Genomic DNA, 23,262 nt, shown 5'->3' with positions numbered 1-23,262 from the left:
TCTTTGAGGAAAAGACTGTGCTTTGAATGTGCTTTTAAGGTATAGAGTATAAACAGCTATTGTTTCTTGGGTTAACTACAGATATACATGTTTATCTTCAACAGAAATATTTTTATTATACTTCCAATATGATTAAACATTTGCCATATGCAGATTGGCTATTTGCAATTTCCTAGTGAATACCAGGTCTGTGGAGGAGGAGCAGAAAAGCCTGACAAGAAGCTGTGTCACAGATGAACAGGCAAAATAGCACATCCTGTCAGAGATCATATTCGCTCCACTTCCATTACATATTCCAGGAGGGTGGTAAACGCAATAAAAAATAAGAAGCCAACTGGGGAGGTGAAAAGCCAAAAAGATTGGGGGGGGGGCGGGGAGGCACATAAGAAGGTAATTAAAGCACATGGATTTAGAGCGGATGTGAGAGAGAAAGTGGTGCTGGTAAAGTCACTTCATCTGAGGTGAAGTGATTCTAACAGCTATTCCTTAAACAATGAGGTTTGTGTGGTAAACATGAAGGGATTGTTGGCAGGATGTTGACTCTGTGTGTGTGTGTGTGTGTGTGTGTGTGTGCATGTGTGCACACACACGCAGGGGCATGTAGCCATGAGTTGAGCAGATGTTTGCACACTACACAAAGTGGTTACAGACTTGCTGCTTTGTGAGCTTAAGGCGATGCTGGAGGTGCTAGTACAGTCATACCTCGGGATAAATACGCTTCAGGATAAGTATTTTCGGGCTGTGCTCCGCAACAACCCGGAAGTAACGGAGCGCTTACGTCTGGGTTTCGCCGCTCGCACATGCACAGATGGTCAAAATGACATCACGCGCATGCGTGGAAACAGCAAAATGCGACTCGCACACGCACAGACGTGCAGTCGTGTCTTACGTTCTGTTCAGGATGCGAACGGGGCTCCAGAACGGATCCCGTTCGCATCTCGAGGTACCACTGTAGTGGACTTGTAAGTCTAGCTGGCTGATGCTTTTAAGCACAGAGTTATCCACATAATGTGAAAAGCCCAACTTCTTCCCAACTTTGCTTCTCTGGGTCTTTCTAACTTACGATTCTTTGGCAGCTCCGGATCCACCAGACACCTGTCTGACAGAATGGCGGAGGGTGCCTCAGGGATGGACCCTACCCTGCATTGCTGAGGGCCTCCTTCATGTTGATCAGTGATGGACAGCAGGTAGGCCCAGAACATTGTCTCAGAAAAGGAGCACTACACAAAAGGATGGGCAAACTGATGAATGATACAGGGCCTCAAAAAGCACTCCGAAGTGGGGCAGCAACAGACTAAAAAGCTGAAGGCGGGTTGCTTGTTCTACACTGTTGTCTCAAAGTTTGCCAAGTGAAACTTGCAAAGAAAGGTCTTTGCTCCCTGCTCTGAAAAAGCCTACCTCCTCATTTGAAGGCAGAACTACTATTGCACTATGAGAGGATGGGGTGGGTGGCCGCTGGGTGCAGCTTTCAGTGAAAAGGTGGACACAGGTTTAGCCAGGAGTGGTCAGCAGGGCACAGCAGCCTAGGTTGGCATTGGTCATCTGGCTTCCAATGGCAGAGGCCGCTGCCAGTAACTTAAAAGGGAAAAGGTGGCAGGGAGTTCAGCACGGTACCGGCACTGGTGGAGCCCATCAAACACTCCCTCCACTGTGCCCACACTGTGCCAACATCCCTGCCACCTCACCCTTCCTCATCTTCTTTACCAGCAGTGAACTCAAAATTGGAAAGCCAGGTAGGCAACTGGGTTGCTACTGGGTGGGTGCACCCTGTCTTTTACTGGCTGGGCTTTTACTGAGAATTTCACACACAGTGGAGTAGCGTACAGACCATCCAGGAGGAAGGAATAATGTTTGCTTCAAAATGGAAAGTAATAGAAAGCATGCAGGAGTCTCTCCTTAGGTCCGGTGAAACTGCAAGGCAGAGGCTTATCACTCTTCTCCTGAGTCGCAGAGAAATGGCAGCAAATACTCACGCAAGAGTTGAGCTCTGAAGGTACTCACCTCCTGCATTCTTCTATGAAGGGGCAGGGCAAAATGTGGGTGTGCATTTCTTCCTCTGACAGCTGTCCAAGAGTGAGACGAGACTGTGCAAGGCTCCAACGATCCAGGGAAGGAGCTTTCGAAAGTTGAAACATAATATACTCATATGGCATATGAATGAAAACTAATGAAAAACTAATGAAAACGTCCCGGGGAAAACACTGTAGCTGAAAGTCAGACATTACACTGTGGTGATATTAGCTGCATTAGAAAAGGCCTGTGTGCCCTGGGGGAAGGCAGATGAGAAGCCCAGGCCACAGAGCACCGGCCATTCGCTCCGGATATGACCCTTAGTGGGTCTGAGAGAAGTCTCTTTGTTCTCTCTTACATATCACTTTATGTTTTAAACTTATCAGCTGCCTTGGGTGCTTTGGCTGAAAGGTGGGATGTAAATCCAATAATAAATAAATACATTATACAAATAAGTTATCTGTATTTATGAATATTTGTTTGTTTATTTAGACACGCCTTTTCCCCCTGACGGAACACAAGGCTGCTTACATATAAAAATGAGAACCGCTAAAAACATGAAAAAGAACAATCATTAAAAAGCAATTAAACATTGATAGTAAAACTATATACATATATAACATGTATAAAAAACCCATACAAATAATTACAATAAAAACAACACGGCAATAGCCCTTTCATAAAAAGCAGTCCGTACCCAAAAGCCTGTTGAAACAAAAAAGTCCTGCTGGTGGAAGGACAACAAGGCGGGAAGCAGTCTAGCTTCACTAGGGAGGGAATTCCAAAGTCTCCTGTGTCCGTAACAGGCGGGATCATGAATGCTAATTTTTAATAACTCATGAACATTGTAGAGTTGCTTTAAAAAAACAACAACTGTTACCTCCATTGGATAATTTATCTAACTGAAAAGTAGAATTACCTCACTTAATCAATCAATACACCTGCTCAGCCACTGGCTGAGTCACTGTGCTATGAAAAGTTAAAATAGTTTAGTTGCTCAGAAAGAATGTGCCAGCACTAGGCGCTAGTTTGTTTTGCTTGCCATGTTATCGGGGAGGAGAGGGGAATAACTGCTTTTTTAAAAACCTAACAGACAGATAATGACATACAATTGTGGACTTTAGTCCCCAAAGCTGACGCCATTATGGACGTGTTAGTCTTGAAGATGCTACAAGATTATTTGTTGTGCACCTTCTTTGACACAAGTGAAAGGCCAAATGTTCATGAGTCCAGGATCAGACTCCTGTAAGGAGGGACAGAGGGAAGGCTGCAGGCAGGGCAGATGAAAATGCTCATGTAGGAAGAGATTCCCTCAGGAAGTGTAGGAAAGGACACAAGGCCCAGAGAAAAGTAGTTTAAGGAAGGGGCTGGAGAAATCAGGCTAGGGATCCATAGCCTGAAGAGGAAACGGTCTTGAGAGAAGGAGGGACAAGAGGAGGCAACAACATATGGTGTGGGGTAGCTGTATAAACACAAGGACCACTAGGTGGCGCTGGGCCAGGAGAAAGGAAGGGAAAAAGAAGGGAAGCTTTCAAGCAGCTCAGTATGGTGTCCATGTTATCAATTCCATGGAGGGCTTGAGAAAAGATTTTATGTGTCAGCAGGGACAGGCGAGGGAACTTTGGAGGTAAAGCAGTGCTTATTATGCTTTAGAAGACCATGGGGGCAGAGAAGGAGTAACCAGCCAGCTTTGCAATAGTTTTCTCTTGTCATGGCAAAAGAGAAGGTTGCCTCTGCCAGCCTGACCAGGCCTGACCCCATGCTTGGTGGGTTATGAGCACAGGGTGGCAGCTTTAGGGCTTTTGGTTTGTGTTCCTGTAAGAACACTGATGAATAGCCTAGCCAAGGGTAAATACATGCTTTGTTTTACAGAGAAATCTCACCATATAGAAAGGACATTCTGTTATTCTGCCACAATTACTTGTTTGCAGGATTGTGCTCCTATAGCATGATGATGATTCATCCACAAGTTTTACTGCAGGAAAGTCATCCATGGACATGGGAAATAAACAATGCAGTCCTATATTTGTCTACTCAGAAGTATGCCCAATGGAGTTCAATGAGACAGACTCCCAAGTAAGTGTGTATAGGATGGTAATCATAGCCTCAGCAGGGGGAAGCTCAATGTAGACAAGTGTTTGTTTAACTGGGCTGCCTTCATTTGCCTCCTTCTAGCAGCAGCAAGAGTGTGAGCTTCTTTGTCAATAGTAAAGGGAAGAAGGAAAATCCAACTTGTTGAGATCAAGCAACCTGAGATGTCATCCTACCTGGAAGTCTCACCAGGTGACTACGTAAAATGGGCTTGTTTCAACCTGACTAGGATGCTAAATGCCAGCCTGTTTCAACAATCTGCTTACTTAATCATGACCTCACACCTTTTGCTAATTACCAGTGGAAAGGGAATCAATGGGATAGTGGTCTCTATTTCTGTAGACTTCCCCCTTTACTAGGGTCCCTCCCAAGGTGGGGAGCTATTTCATACATTTCTCTGCATTCTGGTTGCTAGGCCTGCTTCCTGGCGCCTCCAGACATCCTTTTTATTGTGCATGGTACATTCATGCTGATTTGTGCTTATGATGGGATTACACTTTCAATACTCTTCACCCTTGCAAAGGTTTCAGGGCAGACTGCTGCTTTTCCCCCCAAATGAGTGCATGCCCCATAATTTTTTTATACCACAAATGTTGAGGGTTGTTTTTGTTCCATTTTTGTTGTTTTGTAGCACAAGAGCACCCCTCTGGATGCCAATAATGCAGTAACATTGGGGAAGCATCACAGAACAACTAATAAAGCAGAACGATGTGTAGATGGTCCAGTATAAAATATACCACTAATGCACTATTATTGCTGGCACAGAAAGCCCTGGTCTACTGCCTCTCCATTTCTACTGGGTGAGGCCAATACATAATTCCTACCAGGCTTATGAATCCATAGTTTATAGATTAGTCTTGTCTAGGAGTGAGGTGGTGGGAAATACTGGCATTAACTAACACTAGTTAGTTATACTGACTAACACTAGTTAGTTAAACTATATACTGTAACTAGTTTCCTCTGACCCTTGCATTCTGTTATTCCCCCAAAGGTGTAGATTTTCTTTTTACCTGCAAAACATGACATGGCTGATTGGTCACTGAATGGCAACAAATGGTGGGGTATAGAGTTCTTAAGAGTGAGCTGTTGAAGGCAAGCCTTTGCCCCCCACCCCTTCATCAGGGGTTCATGCTGTCCCTTACTGCTCATGGGGGAGGTGGGGAGGACCTGCAACTGATCATCTATGTTCTGTTACTTGTGAGCAGACTGAGAAGCCTGTTGTTGCTTAGGTCAGCCTACATAGCTCTGAGCCACAGTGCTCTTTTCTTTTAAACGGCTTTGTCTATTTGTCATCTCCCCTCCTGTTCTTTATAAAGCTTTGTGATTTGGTTAGTGGGGTCAGAGGTGCATGTGTTTGCCAGTATCAATGATTCTTGTAATTTTCCATGTGCCTGGAATGTTTGGGTTCCTCCTGCTTCAGGAGTCTAGGATCGGGGTTGTTAAAGACCAAAAAGTTAATCTGTTCTCTGGCAGATGTAGGGAGCTGTGGGTTTGCTTTACTCTCTGAGTGAACTGTAAGTGATGCAGGGTGTCTTATTCTAGGTTCTGGGGATCCAATATTTAATTGAGCACCCCCAGATTTCTTCCTGTCTGGGGAAAGGGCTGTGAGCTCATAGGGAAGTGGTGGAGGAGACTAATGGCTAAACGAGGCACAACTGGCCAACCGCAGGGGGGCAGCAGTTGTGTGAGGAAGGGGTGTAAGAGGCTCGCGTTCTGTCATAATTGTGGCAATGACCCTGTTACAGAATACATTAGAGAAAAACCCAACCCACAAGTCTGAAGAGGCTCTGTCAGTAAAGTCAATGCTTTAGCATACGTAGAACAGTCCAAGAAATTAACCTAGGTTACATTGGGCCTATGTGCATTGCACATGTGTGTGTGTGAGTATGCATTGCATGTACGACTTTTTGATCAACTAGTCAATGCCGGACTATTTTTAAAGAGGAAGAATTTGAACTTACTTTTCCCCATGGGCATTTTCTCAGAAGATGGTGCCGAATTGAAGGAAGACGATTCTACCATTTTGGGGTGAGGCACTGAAAAGTTGTCTGATTTCTGAGAGGTGAGGACAGCCAACGAGGATGGTTCAGAAGGTGAACTGTAAAGTGGGGGTGGGGAGTTTGACATGCATCCTTTGGGCTAATCCAGAATTTTCAACAAACAAACCCACATATTCTTTTTAGTGCTGTATTCAAATGAATACCCAATACCCAATACATTAGGAGCAGTGTGATATCCTATCCACATAAAATGGGATGCTGTGGCGCAAAGTGCATAACCTATTTGCTTGTTCTTGCAAAAGAACTAATCGAAAATTTGTGCTCTAGCACTAGAGTGGGGAGTACATCTTCATCAAAAAGATAGCAGGACTGCTACACGAGGAAAGGGATTTTGCTAGCCTTTTCTGCTTTACACGGCACTTCCGCATGGAAGTTTACTGTGGACTTGGTACAGTTTGCGCGTGCAAGTTTTTTTTGTAGTAGTCACTTGTCATTGTCCTCATGAAAATGTCACCCTATATCCCCCCCCTGCCCCCCAATTTAATCTGGATTTGCTATTTCTGCAGGGTGGCAATGGTGGTACTTCACAGATATTTCACACTCCCTGTCTGCTGGAGCAGAGGCATCTTCTCTCTCTACTTCCCACATTCACTTTAAAGAGGACAGAAACTGACAGCTTCAAAAAGGGGGCATAGCAGGGACACTAGGTTGGGGGGTGGGAATCCATGGTGGCTGCCATGCTATACAACTCCTTGCTTGTCCCCCCCCCCCCCGCACAAGAGGAAATACGTAGGGAAGTACTGATTTCCCCATAACAGAGGCGGGGAACTTCAGATCCAGTGGGGTCTCAAGCCTCTCTAACTGGCCCCCAGGACTCTCCCCAGACCTCATCCCCTCCCCAGCCTTACTCCTGCAGCATGGCGTGAACTGTCGCTTTCTTGGATGGAGAACAAAGAGGGGTATGCAAGTGTGTATAGAATCTAGCCTTCTCATTGCTAGAATCGTTGCTCACTTTTCATAGAATCATAGAGTTGTAGGGCTGGAAGGTACCTCAAGGGTCATCTAGTCCAACCCCCAATGTGGGGCTCCAACCCATGACCCAGAGATTAAGAGTCTCATGCTCTACTGACTGAGCTATCCCTGGTCCAAAAGTATGCAGCCTTCTGCTTGAAAAAGGTTCCTTTGACCCTGCCCTATAGCACTGCTGAGAGGATGTAAAGCAATAAACAGAGGACCACAGGCTGCCTTGGGTGCTTCTACTACATTCTCAGGTGTATTCAGATACCGACTTACCTCAGACAGGCTGCTGTTTTTCTACCAAGCCCCTTTTGGTCCTTTCTGTCAGAAAGCCTGTGGTTTGCAATTACCTTTCCTGTGAGCTTCCCTCCAGCGCACCATTGTGTGCCTTCTCTAATTTCAGGATTATTTCATCTTTTTCCTCTTCACTCAGCGAAATACTTCCAAACTAAAAAGCAGGAAGAGTGATGACACCGATAAACACCCGATTAAAGAAAGGTAACAATACTGTATTTTCCCGTGTTTAAGACTATAAAGGAACCCTGACCATTAGGTCCAGTTGTGGCCGACTCTAGGGTTGCGGCGCTCATCTCGCTTTATTGACCGAGGGAGCCGGCGTACATGTGGCCAGCATGACTAAGCCGCTTCTGGCGAAACCAGAGCAGCACATGGAAACGCCATTTACCTTCCCGCTGGAGCGGTACCTATTTATCTACTTGCACTTTGATGTGCTTTCGAACTGCTAGGTTGGCAGGAGCTGGGACCGAGCAACAGGAGCTCACCCCGTTGTGGGGATTCGAACCGCTGACCTTCTGATCGGCAAGTCCTAGGCTCTGTGGTTTAACTCACAGCGCCACCCATGTTTAAGACTATATTTCCCCCCAAATTTTTTAAGTTTAAAATTGGGGGTCGTCTTACACACAGAATGTTGCAATTATTTATTTCTTAATTTTGGGCTCAAAAAATAGGGATCGTCTTATACATAGGGGCGTTTTATACACGGGAAAGTACAGTAATTCTGTGAAGTGAAAGCTATGTTCCCTCCATGAAGCACACTAAGCAAACCCATGCCCAAACAAGGGACCGCCCAGAAGTATATTCCCTATGTAGGACTGCCAGATTACCTCTTGAAGGCATTGCCTGCTCCTTGGGGGGGGGGAATACTTGTGTTGAAGTATGGGTGTACACACTTACTTGTGCACACACACATACACAGACCTTGGGTTCCATTGTGTCAGGTCCTATTTTAAAATAGGGAAATATTGTCCCAGCACCAATAACTACTATGAACCCCAAAATTTCTCTCCCAGAAACAGTGCTTGTCGGCAGTAAGTCCATTATGGCCCCAACCCACACTGAGTAAGGCAGTGACCCACTGTTGGGGGTGTGACAAAATGTGAGGGTTTCACTTCACAAAGTTTGCAAAACAATAGCAAAACTCTGGCATTAACTTGGAACCCAGGCTTGAATTATTTCTTGATGTGCTTCCTGCAATTGCAGTTTGGGGTGATAGCTATGACCCTAGCTTTGAGTAGCAGTTGCTCAGTTGGAGGGGTGCTGCAAAACATGGGTTTTTTGCTACCAAGTGCTGCAAAACAACTGCAAAGGTTTGGCACTAGTTTGGAGCAGATCCCAAATTTTGGGCTTCATAGTTCAGTCTGTTCTCATTTCAGAGCCATTGACACCTAATCAAAAGTCTATCTTCCTCTGAATTTCACTGGAGTAAGGGAACTTGAACAACAACAAGGTGTAAAGTGTGATTACAGGCAAACTGTAAGCAGGCACACTTATTATACTAAGATGGTACACTTAATAAGATCATACTGGTTGCTTCTAAGGCTGCTTCATTCAACTGAGATGGGCTATATAGTATTGTGCTAGATGGCAGTGTTTCTGTATGTGGGTTTTGAAGAGTCAAGTATCTAGCCCTCACACTCTTCTGGGTTCTCTTGTCTTCATGGCACTGACCTTATGAAAGGCATCCACAAAGCTTGTGTGCTTTGGAATTCTCCGAAGCCGTAGATCACTTGTTTCTGATGTTACCTTTGTTCCTGTCTCTGACCAGAGCTACACAAGAGGGGGGGGGGGAGTCAGATACTATTAGTGCCTGCCAGTCCCTCAAGTTAGAATTTATTTGTTGCATTTTCCAGCTATTGATAGATCAGCCTTTCATGAATTTGTCTAGCCCCTTTTAAAAGGCATCTAAGCCAGTGACCATCACAACACATTAGGGCAGCAAACTCCAGAAATCAATTATGCATTGTGCAATGAAGTACTTCCTTTCATCTTTCACTGTATGACCAAACCTCTACCATGATGTGGGAGGGAGAGAAAAAACATCTACTTTCTCCACAGTGTGCATTCTTTCCTAAGTCCCATCTTAGTCACCTTGTATTCTAATCTTAAAAGCTCCAAGCATTTTAGACTTTCCTTTCGGGGGAGGTGGTCTAGTTCCCTGATCATTCTGGCTGCCCTATTCTGTAGCGTTTCCAGCTCTGCAATGTACCGTATTTTTCGCTCTATAGGATGCACTTTTCCCCCTCCAAAAATTAAGGGGAAATATGTGTGCGTCCTATGGAGCGAATGCAGGCTCTTTGGCTTCAGCGATAGCAATGCGAAGCCTCCAAAGCGCAGAGGGAGCACTCCCTCTGCGCTCCGGAGGCTTTACGTTGCTTTCGCTGAAGCCTGGAGAGCGAGAGGGGTCGACCCCTCTCACTCTCCAGGCTTCAGCAAAAGCAACGTGAAGCCTCTAGAGCGCAGCAGGAGCTCCCGCTGCGCTCCGGAGGCTTCGGGTTCCTTTTGCTGAAGCTGGGAGAGCAAGACTCTCCTGGCTTCAACAGAGAGGGAGAGCTGCGCAGCGCCCCTTCAGCGAAGCGGGAGGAGAAATGGAAGGGGCTCCGTTTCTCCTGCCGCTTCACTGAAGGGGCGCTGAACAGAGAGGGGGAGAATTTTTTTTTCTTGTTCTCCCCCTCTAAAACAAGGTGCGTCCTATGGTCGGGTGCTTCCTATAGAGCGAAAAATACGGTATATATTTTTCTTTTTCTTTCTTTTTTTTTAGATGGGGTGATCAGAGCTGTATACTGTATTCCCAGTTCCACCTTATATTTGTATAAAAGTGCTAGGACTAATCCTCAATCCAGCTGGTAGACCAGTTGTTTTAAGACTGAAAAGAGTGAAAAGAACAATGGGATAAGCCATACGTCTCTGCAGTGATGGGGAGCAGGGGGCACATGGGAAGCAAGGATGGGACAAAGGAGGTAGTAGGAGACAATAAGCGACAGAAAAGGCAAGGGCAATGCCTTAGCAGAGCTTGGCCAGAGGGAAAAGACTGATTCAGTTGTAAATGCAACCAGTCTGTAAGGCCTGGGACTCAACAGCCATCCTAGAGCAGAATCAAATATTTTTGGCAAATGCTCAGGATCTTATTAGTGGTGATGTTTTGTGACTGGAGTTACTTTATATTTTGCCTTTTAAAAAAATATTGTATTCTGATCATTTGCAATGAAGCAGGCTATATATTGAAACAAAATACAAATGAAATAGCATATGTCAGCACTCTGCATAATCTGGGGCTTTGATGTGTTCGCTTTAGAGAAGAAAAACAGGCATCAAACTTTTTGCAAGCAGTGAGTGCCCCCTACTGGCCAGTTATTGCAATTAATCTTGAGTCTACAGTAACAGTACTGTACTTTTAAAGATGGGTTGCCATCATCTGACAGAGAAAGAGAGAGGGGTATTAGTACTGATACAGACACAAATTGAGAAAAGTGGGATATAAGTGTGTGTGAGAGTGTTAGTTCTAGGACAAGTTACTTTAATGTGCATACACATAGGAAATAACAGAAGTTTTAACCCAGGCAGGGTGGGGCAGCTGTTTTTGTTTTTAAAATGAAGGATGCCACACTGCCATAACAAAACCTGAGTAGTTCAAACACTATTCAAGCACAACACACACACACACACACACACACACACACACATTGAGAGAGAGAGAGAGAGAGAGAGAGAGAGAGAGAGAGAGAGACCATAAAGCCAGTCTATTGGTCTACTTAGCCCTTTTACAACATATTAACCAAGGCAGCTCCCTGATTTGATATATAGACACTACAACTGTGAAAATGAATGTGGCTTACCGTCACTATGTTAAAAGTGTTGAACTTGGATCTGAGTTCCTATCACAGCTCAGTTCAGCGGTTGAACCCAAGTGCCCTTTAACAAGTCATAATCCCTCAGCCTTTATTTTTCAGGAAAACCCATTAAACAAGGATTTGCCTCAGAAGGCGGTTATACTTATGAACCCTTATTAACTTATTATACTAAGATGGTGTGCTTCTGAGGCTGCTTCATTCAACTGAGATGGCCTATATAGTATTGTGCTAGATGGCGGTGTTTCTGTATGTGGGTTTTGAGGAGTCAAGTATCTAGCCCTCACACTCTTCTGGGTTCTTTTGTCTTCATGGCACTGACCTTATGAAAGGCATCCACAAAGCTTGTGTGCTTTGGAATTCCCATCAGCCCTAACAAGCAGGGCCAACAGCCGGGGATAGTGGGAGTTGTAGTCTGAAACATTTGAAGGGTACTAGGTGGAGAAGACTGCTGTGATAGAGGTGCTTCTTTTCAAGATTCCAGACAGCCTATCAAATGTGTCCTCCTCCAGAAACCTAAAAATTATAGTCATGTGGAGATATGCATGCTCATGCCCCACACAGGCCCATCTCGAATGCTATTGATGCATTAGGGGCATGCCTTCAGCAGGGTGAGGGTTGTGGGTCATGGAGATTGCCAACACACATTCAGCAATCTGCCTCTCTGCACACTTGGTCCCAAATGCATAAATAGCAATAGAATCATAGAACTGTAGATTCAGAAGGTACCATGAGGGTCAACTAGTCCAACACTCTGCAATGCAGGAATCGTTTGCCCAACATGGGGATCAAACCCACAACCCTGAGTTTGAGAGACTCATGCTCTACCGACTGAGCTACCCCAAGTCAGGGAAGGGATTATGCAGGGCAGAGGGGTTTGCACAGGGTGAACATACACAATCCAGATCTCTTGACTGCTTAGAAGCTTCTCGCGGGCCAGCCTATGAAATTCGATGCTGAATTTGATGAACCTTGAGCAGGGCTCTTCTTATGCTCTTATTCAATGCCCCTTCAGCTCAGCTGCAGCCTCAAGGTGTCCTCCTTCTCTTGCCTTGCTTTGACGCTGCAGCTTATGTAAGCAGTTATGTAAGTTCTGGACTTTTTCTGAATCTTTTAAAACTCATTTCTCTTACTAAGTTGGCTCACAAAGTCTCCATCCAGGAATCATCATCCCCATTAAGACGTATGGTGCTGGGGTGCTGGTCTTTTTCTTTACTGTCGGAACAGCGCACTCTGAAGAAGCTTGGAGGCTCTCTGCACAAGAGCCTGCGGTGTCCCTGGGCACGTGATTTGTAAAATATCTGTTTGCTCTCGCCCGCTCTGCTCCCTCTCCTCCCATTACCCACTTGGCTGCTCTGTGCACACCTCTGTCTCTCTGAAATGATGTCAAGATAATGAAGTAATTGCTTTGACCCAATCTCACACCTCTCCTAACCTTTCCTGTTAAGCTGCCATTGCGGAGCTGCTTAGACTTTCCTCTGAGCTTTGAGTTACTGACATCTCTGAGGGACAAAGCTTCACTTTGGCCCAGGAGCTTTTCCTGTTTCTCACATGAGCTTTCTACAGCTCAGCATTGCCCAGGCAGCCATGGGCAACAAGAGCGAGTCATTGACAGGGAGAAGGGCAAAGACTTCTGCCCCCTGATCTCTAATTGATGCTCACAATAAACCCACAGAGGAGAGTGCTGAGACGGAGCTATATTTTTCTTGGTTTCAGCCCTTCTCATGGGACTGCATGCACTCACTGGCAGAGGAAGAGGAGTGCAGGGGGAGTCCCCCCCCCCCCGTGCTGGGCACCCTGCCCCCGCAGGTGGCACACCATGCCCCCAGGACACGCGTCACGCCCCTGCAGGCGGTGCGCCACGCCCCCAGGACGCGCTCCACCTGCCGGCTCTCTACCCCCCCCCCCAGTGCTGGAGCATGAAGCTCCGCCACTGCATGCACTCTCCTTTGTGGGTTTGTGGTGCACTTGATATGAACAGCTTCAGTGGCATCCCAGCTACAACCATTTATTATTTTATTACATTTATATACAACCTTTATATACAAGGATCTCAAGGTGGTGTACGTGGTTCTCCTCCTTCCCATTTCATCCTCACAACAACCCAGTGAGGTTGGTTCGGCTAAGAGATGGGGACTGGCCCAAGAGCTTCAGGGCTGAATGAAGCCCGCTTTCGGAAGTCCTAGTCCAGCACCCTAACCAATGGGTGCATGGGAGTTCCTGCCAAGGTGTCCATTTAAGCAACCTGGGCTTGCTGTTTAAGAGGGGCATTTGCAGTAAGTGCAAACTGACAATACGCTGCTACCACTGATGTCACGTGGTGGTTTTGACTAGTTTTGGGTCTTGATGCTGCTGTCCTGTGCTTTCTTTCTTTTTAAAAGTGGTTTAGCTCTTCTACATTTTCTTCAGTTGTTTACATATAAACTGTACAGTCATTCGCTGATAGAGGAAGGCAGGTCTGTTGTGAAAGGAACATTAGGAAATACTGTAAAAGAGAGAGAGAGAGAGAGAGAGAGAGAGAGAGAGAGAGAGAGAGAGAGAGAGCGCAAGAGGCTTCCATCTCTGTTCCAGTTCCTTGGGATATCATTCTGCATCTAGCACAGCCAGGACTTTTCCCTGCTAACTGCACTAATAAATCACCAGCTAGTGAGTCCATTTGCAGCTCATGCAGTTTAATCTCATTTGAATCCTGATGCATGAAGAATGTCTAGTATTCTGTTTCTGGCCTCAAATGTTTTCCCAGCATCTAGCCAACCCCCTAGCATACCAACACTGCACCAACCCTCTGCTTCTCATTGCCTCCCTCCCTTCTGGTGATTGACAGGAGGCACACACTTGCATTAAACAAGGGATTTATGGTGCGGTGTGAGCCAGTTTAAAAAACACACACACCGAAAAGCCTTCAAAATATTACTTTTTGTAAAGGTAAAGGTACCCCTGCCCGTACGGACCAGTCTTGACAGACTCTAGGGTTGTGCGCTCATCTCACTCTAGAGGCCAGGAGCCAGCGCTGTCCGCAGACACTTCCGGATCACGTGGCCAGCGTGACGAAGCTGCTCTGGTGAACCGGCACCAGAGCAGCACACGGAACGCCGTTTACCTTCCCGCTATAAAGCGGTACCTATTTATGTACTTGCACTTAAGGGTGCTTTCAAACTGCTAGGTGGGCAGGAGCTGGGACCGAACGACGGGAGCTCACACCGCCGCGGGGATTCGAACCGCCGACCATGCGATCGGCAAGTCCTAGGTGCTGAGGTTTTACCCACAGCGCCACCCGCATCCCTACATTTGCATTAGTTTTTGTAGCAGTCTCCAAAAGCCTTTCTTCCCCAGGGTTAGGCATCATAAATGCCAGTTGAATGCTATAAATGCTTCATTGCGCAGGGGTCAGCAACCTTTTTCAGCCATGGGCCGGTCCACCATCCCTCAGACCATGTAGTGGGCCAGACTATATTCTGGGGGGGGGGGGGGAATGAACGAATTCCTATGCCCCATAAATAACCCAGAGATGCATTTTAAATAAAAGCACACATTCTACTCATGTAAAAATACCAGGCAGGCCCCACAAATAACCCAGAGATGCATTTTAAATAAAAGGACACATTCTAGTCATGTAAAAACACACTGATTCCCAGACCATCCGCGGGCCAGATTTAGAAGGCGATTGGGCCACATCCGGCCCCCAGGACTTAGGTTGCCTACCCGTCCTAGCGTCCCGTCCCCCCCCCCCCATGTACTGGCATTTTTCAGAATTACTATGCTGACAACACACCAGCAAAGTAGTGAGGCAACAGGCAGCATTCTTGCCGAAGAAAAATATACATGTGGTAGATAAGGTTCAGGATTGGATAAAAATTCAGCCCGTGGCTGGAAACAGAAAAGAATTTGAAGTGGAATGGAGGAACTGATGATGAGCTACATACGTATTTCTTGCTTCAAAAATCTGTTTGAACATAAATAATTGTGTGGGACACAAGAAATGTCTATGCGCACCCCGTAGGTACAGCTCTGCGTACCACCTTCGTCTCTTTCAAAAACTGTTGCCTTACATCAGCAACTTGTAAAACCAGAAGCAGCAGCAAGAATATGTGCACTGGGTTATATCCAATGTTAGTCACACTCAGTAGAAGCCATGAAATCAATGAGCCTACTTCAAGTATGACTTAGCTGGATATCACCGAATGATTATACTTCTGTGACTTAATTATTATTAAATGTAAAATAAAAACACTGCATTCTACCGATTTGCAGTACAGTGCATCAGAGAGTATGCATTGTAGCTCCTACCTCGAAGCACTCGCATGCTAATTTGGCCCCTTCATCCAAGGAAGTGCTGGACTCGGTGTCTGATTCGTCATCCGTCTTTCTTGAGGGGGGTTTTGCTGCCTTTTGCAAATACATAACCTGCATTTTTGTCTTTGCAAGTTTATCTTCCATCACTTTTATCTCCTTTTGAAAAATAAAAAGGGAATGATGGACAAGAGAAATAATGGAAATTAGAGGCTTATCAAAAAGCAAAGGCCCAAATTATCTGCCAGCAAAAGAAAAACCAGCAAAAGACAGGCCTCATTTAAAGTTTATTCCAGGATAATGCTTCTTTCCTTGTTCCACTGATTTCACTAATATTCCCAGCTACTGAGATGAGTTTGCATGATCACAGATAAAATGGTTGTGTTTCTGCTTAAAGATTCTTGGGATTTCAGCAGATGTTAAACTCATGAACTCAAACAAAGCATATATGCTGAAAGAGCCTATTAAATATTAGGCCAGGAGCCTGCAGTTAACAGCCTGGTGCTATGCATATTTACTCTGAAGTAAGTTTCACCAAGTTCTGTAGGGTTTACACCTAGGCAAGTGTACATAGTATTGCAGCCCAAATTCCACACAGAGTGTACAAAGCAGAGTGTTAATACATCCAGTTTTTAAAATTATTTAATTATTTTTATTTATTGAATTTATATTCTGCCCTATACCCGGAGGTCTCAGGGTGGTTCACAGAAAAGGTCTGTCACCTCCAGTTCAGACCCCATGAGCATCTACTTGAAATTTATATATTTTTTGCTCCAACATGCATCACTTGATACTTGTTTACATTGGAGATATAAGGCCTTTTCATAAGTGACTCTGGAATAGGTCTCACATGGCTGTTAATGAGAGCTAGAAAGTCGAAGAAAGGCAGTTTTGGATCAAGTGTACAATCGTCAACATCTGTTTCTCATTATTTTTATGAATATGTGAAATACAAAAAACCATCGTAAGTGTTATGCCCAAATGAGCACACACTCTGGCAAAACAAATGTATGTTGACAAAAAGGCAAGTGAAAAAGGAATTTGGGAAGCACATTGCTAGAAATATTAAAAATCAACCAGGAGAAATTATGAAAATATGCCAGGGAGGAGATTGAACCCTAAATTGACAAGAGAGGGAAAGGTGTACTGAAGGTAAGTAAGGAGATTGCATAGAATCTAAAATTTACATCCATCGTCTCTAGAGAAAATATAAGACAGATACCTAATCCTGAACTGACGTTTTCAGGGCAAAGTCCTTAAGAACTGACTCAAATAGACATGAAAAGACATAGGCCTTACTAACAAATTAAAAATTAGCAAATTACTAGGTGCAGTCAGCATCCACCTGAAAGCTGGAATTTTTTTAAAAAAAAGAATCCAGGAGGAATCCTGGGAATCAACCAGCTGATCCCTGACCCAGCAAGATTTGCCTATCTTCTGGTCCATTTTTCAATATCGCTGTTTGTTTACTTTGTTCTTTAAATTGCCACTTGGAGGTGTTTGTGACATCTGGCCTGTCAACAAGGCCACCCAGTGTTACTGTGTCTGTCACTCATTCACCTTCTCATGGTTCTTCTTGATAGTCTTCATCTCATCATTCAGCTGGTCAACTTCTGCTTGAAGACCTTCTTCCTTTGGGCTCCTGCAAGCAAGCGGAATTAAAACTTTGCTTCAATTTTTCAGCTGTGTTTGGAGAAAAAGAAATCCACTAACATACACATTAGCTTATCTCAGAAACTGATAGTTTCCTATGCTCTGTGATCTATACTTCTTAATGCAGACACTCTTCTTAGAAACCCTAATGATATTCTGCCCTGAAACTGAAGTCCCTGTGAAACTGAGTTTTCCCTGGATCCTCAAGATCCTACTAAATATGGCAGGATATAATTAAAAACTAAATAAAAACAGTTTGCGTTCACAAAGTGGAGCATTAGAAATACATTTAAATGGGTGTGTGCGTGTGGAAGAGTGATGACAAAGGCAACAGCAAAATCGATGGCAATCAGAATTATATAATAGGATAAAGGGAAACTTTGATTTGTACTACTGAAATACTGTACAGGCAACTCCCCATTTGTGTGGGGGTTGTGTTCCAGGTCATTGTGCACTTGCATGAAATTGCTTGAAATTGAAAAAGCTGTGAGTGGCTGCATGTGATCCATAAACAAGGTGAGGTTTGATATAACCTGCCTGTCCTTTCTCTGATCTGATACTGATGAGCACGCCAAGTTGGTAAAAATTGAAGTCTGAGCACATTTTCTCTTCTGAGAACCTTGCTCTGGTTGCTCCCTGCACCGGTTGTGGCTTGCCTCCTCTTGACATCCCCTCTCCAGGACTGATGTCATGCCTTGTGGGATAGCAGCCTACAATTTATATAGGAACATTGCTTCAAGGCAAGATGAACTCTTCCTTGGCTGTCAGTTCTTAACTGCACAGCTTAAACTCAAGCGTCAACTTAAATTCAGAAAAGCAAAGAAGGAAACCAGCAGGATTAATAGTATTGATAAGCGAAGCCAGAAAACTATCTTGAGCAGTAGTAGATGTAGGGCTGTTACACATTTGCTGTGTGGAAATCTGATGGGCTTCCTTCACAGCAGCACTTCTGTTTTGTGGATTATCACAATTCCCCAGCCAGCACTCAAATGTAAGTTATGTTGTTGGGAAAGGCGATTCTTGCCTTAGCTGGTGCATTCAGTGCTCTTAAGGTAAAGGTAAAGGGACCCCTGACCATTAGGTCCAGTCGTGACCGACTCTGGGGTTGCGGCGCTTATCTCGCTTTATTGGCCAAGGGAGCCGGCGTACAGCTTCTGGGTCATGTGGCCAGCATGACTAAGCCGCTTCTGGCGAACCAGAGCAGCGCATGGAAACGCCGTTTATCTTCCCGCCAGAGCGGTACCTATTTATCTACTTGCACTTTGACGTGCTTTCGAACTGCTAGGTTGGGAGGAGCAGGGACCGAGCAATGGGAGCTCACCCCGTTGCGGGGATTCGAACCGCCAACCTTCTGATCAGCAAGTCCTAGGCTCTGTGGTTTAACCAACAGCGCCACCCGCTTCCCTTACCAACAGCCATATAGAATGTGGTTGTGGAAGGGCCATGGATGGCTGTTGAATAGTACCTTTGTCGTGACTGGTGGTGAGCAGCACAACTCCCTCACACCCAACCCATTTTGTGAGCTTTTACTTTTTAGGGGTGGTATTCTTTTGGTTTGTTTTTTTAAAAAAACTGTGGAACAAAGGAAGTTGCCTTATATTGAGTCAGACCATTGGTGCATCTACCTGAGTACTCTCTGCACTGACTGGCAGAAGCTTTCCAGGGTTTCAGACTGGGGGCAATCTTAACCCTACCTGAAGTTGCTAGGAATTGAACCCAGAATCTTCTGTGTGTCGAGTAGGTGCTCTGCTACTGAACTACAGCCCATGCTGGTTGTTTGTTCATTTATAGCCTAAACCAGATTTTTTTTATAATAATAATGATGATGATGATGATGATGAATTATAACCTTTTCATGGCTAGGAAAAGCAGCCTAGATATCAAAATACTTTAGGGACCGTCTTCTCCTGTACAACTTCCTTGAATCATTAAGATGAATGAGAGTAGATATGCATACCTGGTTCTTCCTGCTTACAAAGTGAAGCTGTCCTCTGTCAGAGCACAGAGCAGGACCTTAACGGTAGTGCTATATCCTGGGAACTACCTCCCAGCCTGAGGTCCATCCTTCTGTCATTTAGATGACAATCTCCTCGTCACTCGTCGGAGACATTAAAATGCCTACAACATTCTGGTGTGGCGGGTTTTCTTCAATTAACCACTCCATTTGTGTTAGAATCATAGATTTTGAAGGGACCCTGAGGATCATCTAGTCCAATGCTCTGCAATGCAGAGCAGCTGTCCCTTATGGGGATCGAACCTGCAACCTTGGCATTCTCAGCACCACGCTCTAACCAACTGAGCTATCCAGATGGTAAACAAAACTTGCTTGTTTCTGCGCAGCAAAGCATAAAGTTTTGAACTGATTTCACTGAGTGGCATGTCTGCATGCACGTTTACTAATGGTTGCATTATTTATTTTTAAAATAACTTTACTGTATTTCATTTGACTTATGATTGGCACCCAAACAAAATAAAAATTACCTGTGCTATCAACTGCACCAGATCTGCAGAAATCAGTAACCAAAGCTAATCGTGGCACAGAGAGAAGTATGATCTCCTGTTCATGTTTACAGATCAAGTCATTTTTAAAGCTGGAGGTAAGAGTGCTTTAATAGCTAAGCATTTCAGATACTGGTGATTCTATACTACCACCACGCTGGACTTACTTCTTATGGGCCAGATCAAAAGGGACCTTAGTCAGAGTTTCATAGCACAATAGATGTCCTGGAATCCTACCATTAAAAAAGGCTATTCTTATAACAGGCATTGTGGCTGCCCTTTGCCACATGCAGATTATTCATGTTCTGGATCACTAGCTTTGAATGGGTGCTTTGTTTCCCTTGCTTCCTTTGCAGAGGGAGAATGGCATTGTTTGTCCAGTGAATCATGGGATGGATTGCAAAGTATAACACTCCCTTCCACTCTCTCTCTCTCCTGAAAACAAGGAGAAAACTCAGTACAGGAGTAACTCTTTCTGCCGGAGAGTAGACTTGCAAATTTCGTACACAGACAGTTCTCTGCGTAGCAAGATACATGACAAATAGGGATTTCACCTGGGGAACTAAGTCTGATGAGTCATAATTCTGACTCAGAGCCATTCTCTGAGTCTGAGACATCACACATAGAAGAAAGCAGTAGACTGAGATAGTAGAATTCAGAACTGGCACTGTTACAGGTGCCTTGTAATATCCATTCCACACTCTTAAGAAATTGATATTCTATTCTAATGTGGGAGCACTGACACTTTGGAACTCCCTGCCTAAGGACATCAGGCACCTTCGCTGTACTCTTTATTCCACCTGCTTAAATAGTTTTGTTCCACTCTATCTAGACATGGAATCATAGAATTGTAGAGTCAGAAGGGCCCCCAAAGGTCATCTAGTCATCCCCATGCAATGTAGGAATCTCAGCTAAAGCATCTATGACAAATGGCCATCCAACATGTAGAGGTTACATGCATTTTCTCTCCTTTTAGCTAGTGTTGATTTTACTATATCTTTTGCATGCTTTCATATGCTTGTTTTTAACCATTTACACTGATAATTTTAACGTCTTGTTTTATCCTTTTGCAAACCGCTTAGAGGATTTATATATGCACCTCCCATGCACCTCATGTTGCAAATGGTTTGCCTCCAGATTACTGTGTGACCAATGTGCAACTCATCTCTGGTGTAGTGGGGAATCACACAGGTCTGTCAACACACCAGAATGGAGCCAGTGTCAAAGTATTTAAAAAATCCCAATACAGAAATAGCTTAACAATCCTACACATTATGATAATCTGTTAGAGAGATATATCCTTAAAAGTTTGGAATTGCATAGCACTAGCAGGAAGGTGGGTATGTGTATGGGGAATGACATCTGCTTGCGCAACTGAACTTCCACACCATCTCCTCTCCATAGCCCCCAACCCGTTGTGGTGGTTTCCCCAACCCTCCAGAGCAACTTTAAAGGGTGTGATAGGGAGAAGGGAGAAAGTCCCATTGCATGAGTGGACCATGTTCTGCACATGCAACAATTTGGTTGAATCTACCCAATATGTTAACCTTCAATAAATGACTTTAATCTGCAAATCATGTTTTTAATCCTACCTTTGCGAAAGGTGTTGAACCTTGCTTCCTATGGGCGCATCTGCACAATACCCTTTGCCCATCACAGAATAAATCCTGCCCCTTCCAGCAAAGCAGCTCTTGCCCTAGGTGTTACCTGACAGCCACGGCCCTTCTTTTTCACCTGTAATTTTGCAAGTGCTTTTCAGTAGGTATACTCCAGTTTTGTAAAGCTTTATGTTGCTCACCTCCTAAGTGGCAGTTTTTGCCTTGACTTCACAAGTTGCTGCAAAATACAGCCAAGCCGGTCTGATTGATCTCTCCTGTTAGCATTTTTCAGTGCCATGATTTCCAGGTCCCTCTGACGCAGCAGCATGAGCAGCGTTCGTGGATTTTCCATCAGGTCAGGGCTCAGCTGCGGAGAATGGGTTGCCCTGCAAAGGAAACAGAATGCTATGGTTTGTAATTGTTAAACTTTTAATAAATATCTTTTAAAAAAAAAACAGAATGCTATGGTTTGTATGATGTATCCCGCAAGGCTGATCGCCGAAGAATTGATGCTTTTGAATTATGGTGCTGGAGGAGACTCTTGAGAGTCCCATGGACTGCAAGAAGCTCAAACGCATCCATTCTTAAGGAAATTAGCCCTGAGTGCTCACTGGAAGGACAGATCGTGAAGCTGAGGCTCCAATACTTTGGCCACCTCATGAGAAGAGAAGATTCCCTGGAAAAGACCCTGATGTTGGGAAAGATTGAGGGCACAAGGAGAAGGGGACGACAGAGGACGAGATGGTTGGACAGTGTTCTCGAAGCTACAAACATGAGTCTGGCCAAACTGCGGGAGGCAGTGGAAAACAGGAGTGCCTGGTGTGCTCTGGTCCATGGGGTCACGAAGAGTCGGACACGACTAAACAACAAACAACAACAATCCCGCAAGGAAGGCCACTTCTTGTCTTTTCTAAGCAGGTTTGAATTCTTTCAGAAACCTGTTTGAACAGAGAGTGGGGCAAAAGTACTGTTTATATACAAAAACCTTTCTCAAAATTGTTGGCTGTCTCCAGCAAAGAAACTGTCATTTTTCCAGGTTGGTTATATGTAGGTGATTTAAAGACACGTGAGATAAGAGTTTTTGTTATGAGCCACAAGCAGTGTTTTGTTATCCTTCCTGCTGGATCTGTACTGTAATAAATCTTTGCTGGTTATCGGGAGGTTTCCAGTTCAAACATGCCATTTGAGGAGTAAAATACATCTATAACTATGGGTCAGAATTCTTACTTACCTGCCCGTCTCTCTTAGAGCCAGACTGGTGCAGTTTTTCCCTGGTATTCTGAAACAAGTCTCTGATGCAGCAATAGAACAGTAGTGGTGGGTTTATACTGGCCCATCCACACACCCTTCCTCATTATTCTGTTATGCTTCCCCAGTGCTAACACATTATTGCTATCTGGAGAGGCACTCTTGTGCTAGAGTGCAACAAAATCATAGAACTGTAGGGTTGGAAGTGGCTTCAGAACAGTATGTCTACCCCAAAATGTTTGCAGGCACAAACAGCATTAAAAGCAGGGGTCAGGTATCTGTCGAATCCTAATGCCACCATGGGCATGATTCGTGAATACCCAATAAAAAGGATGCCAGGAGGAGCCTTTATTTGCACTCATCTCTTTTCTATACCACTGTCAGGCGTCAGAGGATCCAACCCCCACGGTGGGTTGCCAGGAATGGATAAGACAAGGAAATTTTCTTACCAAATTGCCTTTTATTCAATATGCACAGAGAGAGGCTTAGAAATGCAGCCTCTTGGAAAATGGCGTTGCTCCAAGTGAGTCTCCACCCCCTCCCTCTCTCCCATTATGTCTCATCACTACAGGTGCTGAGATGTGCCCTCTGCTTCTGAGCTCTCTGCTCTTCTACTGTCAATGCCTGCCGGGTTCTGGGAGAGGGGGCATCTGGAATGCTTTCTAAAGACACTGTGTCCATCTGTCCCCCTCTGGTGGTGGTCTGTCCCCA

At 44.8% G+C, this 23,262-nt stretch overlaps 1 protein-coding gene and 1 long non-coding RNA gene across 2 annotated transcripts in view; one reads left to right on the top strand and one right to left on the bottom strand.

The window, feature by feature from the left end:
* Positions 1-23,262, bottom strand: part of LMNTD2 (lamin tail domain containing 2) — an 80,243-nt gene that overhangs the window by 13,132 nt on the left and 43,849 nt on the right. Inside the window, exons 4-10 of the mRNA XM_077931849.1 lie at positions 21,504-21,689; positions 17,114-17,195; positions 15,551-15,712; positions 9,087-9,185; positions 7,469-7,566; positions 6,063-6,199; positions 2,002-2,116 (exon numbers count right to left, since the gene is read on the bottom strand). Of these exons, the coding sequence (XP_077787975.1) occupies positions 2,002-2,116; positions 6,063-6,199; positions 7,469-7,566; positions 9,087-9,185; positions 15,551-15,712; positions 17,114-17,195; positions 21,504-21,689 (879 nt within the window). The remainder of the gene's footprint in view (positions 1-2,001; positions 2,117-6,062; positions 6,200-7,468; positions 7,567-9,086; positions 9,186-15,550; positions 15,713-17,113; positions 17,196-21,503; positions 21,690-23,262) is intronic.
* LOC144328440 (uncharacterized) lies at positions 3,530-4,291 on the top strand. Its single transcript, XR_013393687.1, has 3 exons — positions 3,530-3,637; positions 3,942-4,086; positions 4,186-4,291. It is a non-coding gene; the product is annotated as an uncharacterized LOC144328440 (long non-coding RNA).

Source organism: Podarcis muralis, chromosome 1, assembly GCF_964188315.1.
Source record: "Podarcis muralis chromosome 1, rPodMur119.hap1.1, whole genome shotgun sequence".
Classification (NCBI taxonomy): domain Eukaryota; kingdom Metazoa; phylum Chordata; class Lepidosauria; order Squamata; family Lacertidae; genus Podarcis; species Podarcis muralis.
Note: the sequence above shows the minus strand (reverse complement) of the source record. Positions and strands in the feature narration are given on the sequence as shown.